Genomic DNA, 5,216 nt, shown 5'->3' with positions numbered 1-5,216 from the left:
GGGTGGCTTCCACCATCAAGCATACCAGCAATCAACGGTGACAGTTTGACATGTCTCTTCTTTGGAAGCATTGGAACTGAGCGGGCTCACTTCCCCACTCCCCCAGATCTCACTTCACCATTTTGGTTAGTTAATTAAAATCTTGTATTAACTATTGAGTTATAATATGTAGTATAATATCAAAACAAAAACTACATGTCTTGGGTTTTGTTTGATTAAACTTAATCAATTATTACAATCTTTTAATGGTTAAGATAAGGTAGGGCTTTAACCGTTCAGATGTTTTTGACTTTTTAGAGACATATAGTATCAAATGCACTAACTGCTAGCCATTTCAGAGACTATTTCTATATGGTTTCATTAAAAGGTTATCAAGAACATTTTTAAATGATGGTTTATATTAGTTAAGAGCTAACTTTTTTGAAAGCATATTATTTTTCAAAAATAAAAGTTATATGTTTATCAGAGATGACAAAACAATTTGATTTGGGTGCATATATTTGTATTGTATCTTGGATATGATTACTAGGGGTGAGCAAAACCGAAACCAATAAACCAAAACCGAAGCATAAACCGATGGTTTGGATTTGGGTTTTTCAAAACCGAAAATTTTGGGTTGGGTTCAATTTCTTAAATATAAGAAACCAAGAAAACCCAAACCAAACCGATTTAATAATTTATATAAAACAGTATAATTTTTTTTTTTATTAAAACAATATAATTTTTTTATAACAAAATATGATGGCTAATAAAAACTAACTGATAAATTAAATCAAATATATAAAATGACATATAAAAGTATTTAGAAAAACATGTTTTTTTTAATTTATAACTAAGAGTATGAAAAAAAAAAAAAAAAAAAAAAACCCGTGAAAAATTAGTTTAAGTGGCTTTTTTAAAAACTAGTTTATAAGCTAATTTTTAGCTTACCAGAGATAGGTTTAAAAAAAAACTAAGAATATAAATTAGTTTATAAGCGAGGTGTGTCATGCGAAATGCAGCTTAAAACACAAAATTTGGTGTTTTACAATCCATCCATCAAACACCAAACACCCAAATGACAATATTGGGTTCTAGAGATTTAATTCATTCAGAAATGACCTGTTCTTTTTTTCCATATACTCATCTCTCTTATAAATTCATAAGAGTATCATGGTATCTTAAACCAACGATCCATTGAACCAATTCAGATTTTTACATCTTATCTTTTTTGGTTTAAAAGACATTGTAATGGTTTTTTAGAAACAGATAGATGTGTCGACAAAAAAAAGCATACCAAATATAAATTATAAGTCCAACTGTTTTAACAATCAAAAGCCTACATCAACATTTTATTTAAGTTTCATAAACCGAAACAAATCTCATTGATAAAATCATATTAAATTCCCCATGAGTCTTAGGATCATAGCACCAGTACTCTGGTCAATCAAAGCTTTTAGTAAATAATCAAAGATCAAATTCAACTCACGAGCACAAACAGTGGCTTGTCTCCTAATCTCTCCCGACCCTATAATCAACAAAATTATGATATTAATTTATAGTAATTACAATAGTATACTGTAACAGACTGTAACTGTTACTGTGACTGTAACTGTAACTGTAACTGAAAACAGTACCTTCAATTCAGGCAATTCAATGACGCATGCGCACTCAACGACTTTGACTCCAACCCGCTCTGGAATTAAAAATAAAAAATAAAGAAATTGAAAGTAATGAATTTGTAAAAAGGGAATTATTAAAAATATTACCAAGTAGACTGATGGCAGCACACAAGGTTCCTCCAGTTGCAATTAAATCATCAATTACAAGAGCACGTTCTCCTTCTTGTACAGCTCCAACATGCATCTCAATTTTGTCTGTACCATATTCCAATGAATACTCCTGTGATATAACAGCTCCTAAGATAATAACAACAAAAAAAAAATTATGTATAGTAGTGTACTTTATGTGGGTTTTTCAAAGTAGATTAAATGGTGTAACAGAAAGAAATGAAATTGATAGGTAAGGTAAAGAATGGGAGAAAAGGTGTACCGGGTAATTTGTTTGGTTTTCTCATTGGGACAAATTTTGCACCAATGGCCAATGCAATTGGAGGACCAAATATGAAACCTCTTGCTTCAACACCTGCATTATGAAACCAAAATCAACTCATGAGTTTCTCCATTAAGTCAGAAAGAAAGAACTTACGTAATCCAACAAGTCAAAAGGAAAAAGCAACTTAGAGCTTTTACTAAGACACTTATTTAAGCATTCTTCTTAAGGCAGCTGAACGATCCATTCTTGTGAAAAATATGTGCATATGGAACACGAGTTAAGAAGGTGGGAGAAAGAAAACTACAAGATACTCCTCTGTTCCAGATTAAAAACTGACAGATTTTGTAAAATCTAACATCGACTTTACCTTTTGTAGGTTTCTGATGTAAAATTTAAATTGGAAATAAAGTTTGGAATAGATAGATATGAGAATTATGCTAATTTGTAGAACCCAAACCTGTACATAACCACTAGTTTTTATGATTAATGTTTACAAATCTTGTCTTTACTATATCATATAAACTGAACTGAATCAGGAGAAAGCCATAGCTACCTTTTCATACAGATAAATACTAATTGTCACAGTAAAAACTCATACAAATTCAAAAAAATGAACAGAAAACCATGATAACAACCCAGAAGAAAGATTACCAGCAACAACCGAGATGTCCTTGTCTTTATACCTCTCGACAAACAGATCGATAGTGTCCTTAAACGCCACCGGATCAAGCAACAACGTCGTTATATCCTGGAACAAAATCCCTACACACACAAAAACCTCATTAAGGCTTCAATTAGCAACGATCCTGTGTCGTCTATAGAGAACAAATTCTAAATCCATACTTCGTAGATGCAACATCAGTTAATTTCTCTCAAACACACACACATTTAGAAGTTAGGGTGCAAACCTGGCTTCGGAAAGTCCGGGATGACACGAATGGCGGATGTGATTCTTGCGATGCGACTGTCAATGAGACCATCTGAAGTAGGAGCTGCCATGTTTGAGGAGCAGCTAGGGTTTAGATCGGTGGAATATGAAGCTTGTAAATGGCGGCCGCCGGCTCCTCCTCGTGCTGTTGACGCGGAGGTGGATCGCTTTTTTGTGCAAGTGGAAGGGAAGGATGGGGCAAGCAATTTTAGCGAATTGACGAAATTGCCACTGTATAGGAATGTGTGGGACTTCACGATGACGACATCCGAGTTGAAGATTTTAAGCGTATGATCCATGCCTCGGTTTTTTCTCTTGATCTGAATAGATAGGAGACGACAAAATGGGGAATTTAAAACGGGGGTTATAATCCGTAGAATTCATGAGTAACAAAAATATTGAAGCTTTAAAAATGTAATTATATAGTATTAATTTTGTATAGGCTTAGAAACAGTATCCGGTTCAGCCAGGTAATGTTCACCGGCTTATTGTCTTTTACCCCTCTTCATTTCCAGAAGCATTGTGACAAATCTTGAACCCAATCGATCATTGCCAGAAGCCTCATCTTTTCCCCTTGCATCTTCGGTTACTACATCGTTCACCCGCCTTCACAATCCCAGAGTTGTATTCGGTGTTAGTGTGTGTTATTGAGACATCCGGTGGTTCTTCTGTTCCATTTTCATGCCGACTCTCCATCGTTCTCTCCCACCTCCACCATCGCCTACTTATGCCAATGCATCCATACGCGGTGGTACCACCACCTCCCACCCTAGAAATTGAGTTGCAGATGCCAGTGATTTTTATGATTGGATTTCGTGTTATTCCTCAAAACTGTCATCTGAGCCATGGCGGACCTCCCCTAATTTCATCTTCTGTTTGTGACCTTCGGTTTCCCCCAACTTACGATGTGGGTGTACAATCGCAGTGAGGGTTCACGATTTTGATTTCCGAAGATAAGGGCATCATCAGCTCAATTGCTCTCTGATAACAAAAACGCATCATGTTCATCTACGGAGAGTGAACAGGAGCCCTCTCAACAAGCTACTCTGAAGGTCAGTTCATGTCATGATATGTTTGAAGTCACCTAAGGTTTGAATTATTCTCAATTTATTCACTTATATATCGATAAAATTATCATGTTCTTCTTGTATATGTTCTTTTGACAAATTTACCAGCATATGTTGCTTGATCTTACCAAGTCTTGCGGTTTTCACCTGTTATGCTCTGTTAATTTTGTTTTGGGCAGGAATTTACTCCCAAGTTTGATTTCTATTCCTCTTTCTTTATTCTAAATATTTATTTATTATTTGTTTTATAAAGCCAAACTCCTGTTGTTAGTGACTTTGATGTTGTTGTAGATTCTTCGCTACCCGTTGCAACGTTGTAGTATGTCATTGATTGGATTTGTAACATCTGGATCACGAGGTATGAGTTGTATATATATATATATATATATGGAAATCTGGGTTGCCAAGACGTGGTGATGGCATCCCCACGACATGGTCATTTGATTGATGATCGTGTGTTTTAATTGGGTTCCATGTCGTGGCACTAAGTGGCCATGTCGTGGTGACCATTTTGGGTCAAACCCTAATCTCCGGACTTTAAGCCCTATTTAAAGGAAGTTAAAGCTAGGGTTTCCTCCACCCTCGGCCTCTATCATCCTCAAACGACTCCATTGCAAACCCTAATCCTCTTGGAAGCTTTTGTGCTCACTTTTGCAAGTTCTTGGTGGCTTTGAAGGAAGAAGAAGAAGAGTTAGTGCATTGATTCAGCAAGCAAGCCTCCCCTTCACTTGTGTGCATCTTCTGTACCCTTTTTAAGTCCTAAAGTTTCCACCTTTTCTTGTATTTCTTCATAGATCTAGGTTTTATGGCATATTATTGTCCCTTTGAGGTGGTTTGAGTGGATTGAAGAGATAAAGTTTGCAACTTTATGTTTTCCTGTGTCCCAAGAGCATTATATCTTATAGATGTAGGAAATGGTGGTGATTTTGAGTCTTTGCTTGAAGTTTGATTTTTATTGCATCTTCGACCTAAATATGGGAAGGACAGGCATGAGGTATGCATGTCCATAAAGTTTACATTTTTAGGGTTCAAAAGGACCCCTAAAGTGTTTATGGAAGTTTTTGGTCTGAATATTTCATGGATTAAGTGCTTATTGGTCTAGTATCATACATTAAGTTGCCTTTTGGACTTTAGAATTTAGATCTAGACTTAAAGGAATGTCTTAAGGGATAAATTTTGAAACTTTA

The 5,216-nt window shown here is 35.4% G+C and overlaps 1 protein-coding gene across 1 annotated transcript; it reads right to left on the bottom strand.

Annotated features, from left to right (window-relative positions):
* Nucleotides 1–1,255: 1,255 nt before the first annotated feature.
* Nucleotides 1,256–3,276, bottom strand: LOC145108573 (adenine phosphoribosyltransferase 1-like). Its single transcript, XM_079045607.1, has 6 exons — nt 2,943–3,276; nt 2,686–2,796; nt 2,032–2,124; nt 1,749–1,898; nt 1,617–1,675; nt 1,256–1,507 (listed from the first exon to the last, which is right to left on the bottom strand). The coding sequence occupies exons 1-6, from the start codon at nt 3,259–3,261 to the stop codon at nt 1,460–1,462; spliced, it is 780 nt and encodes a 259-aa protein (XP_078901733.1). The 5' UTR covers nt 3,262–3,276; the 3' UTR covers nt 1,256–1,459.
* Between the last annotated feature and the right edge of the window lie 1,940 nt (nt 3,277–5,216).

This window comes from Lactuca virosa, chromosome 4 (genome assembly GCF_052849685.1).
Source record: "Lactuca virosa cultivar CGN04683 chromosome 4, Lactuca_virosa_CGN04683_v6, whole genome shotgun sequence".
Taxonomy (NCBI): Eukaryota; Viridiplantae; Streptophyta; class Magnoliopsida; order Asterales; family Asteraceae; genus Lactuca; species Lactuca virosa.
Note: the sequence above shows the minus strand (reverse complement) of the source record. Positions and strands in the feature narration are given on the sequence as shown.

Coding starts and splice junctions, on each gene's coding strand:
- LOC145108573 (XM_079045607.1), bottom strand. CDS start 3,261: ATGGATCATACGCTTAAAATCTTCAACTCGGATGTCGTCATCGTGAAG. Junction 2,125..2,685: donor GGACATCTCGGTTGTTGCTG/GTAATCTTTCTT, acceptor TTCATAATGCAG/GTGTTGAAGCAAGAGGTTTC. Junction 1,899..2,031: donor AAAACCAAACAAATTACCCG/GTACACCTTTTC, acceptor TTATTATCTTAG/GAGCTGTTATATCACAGGAG.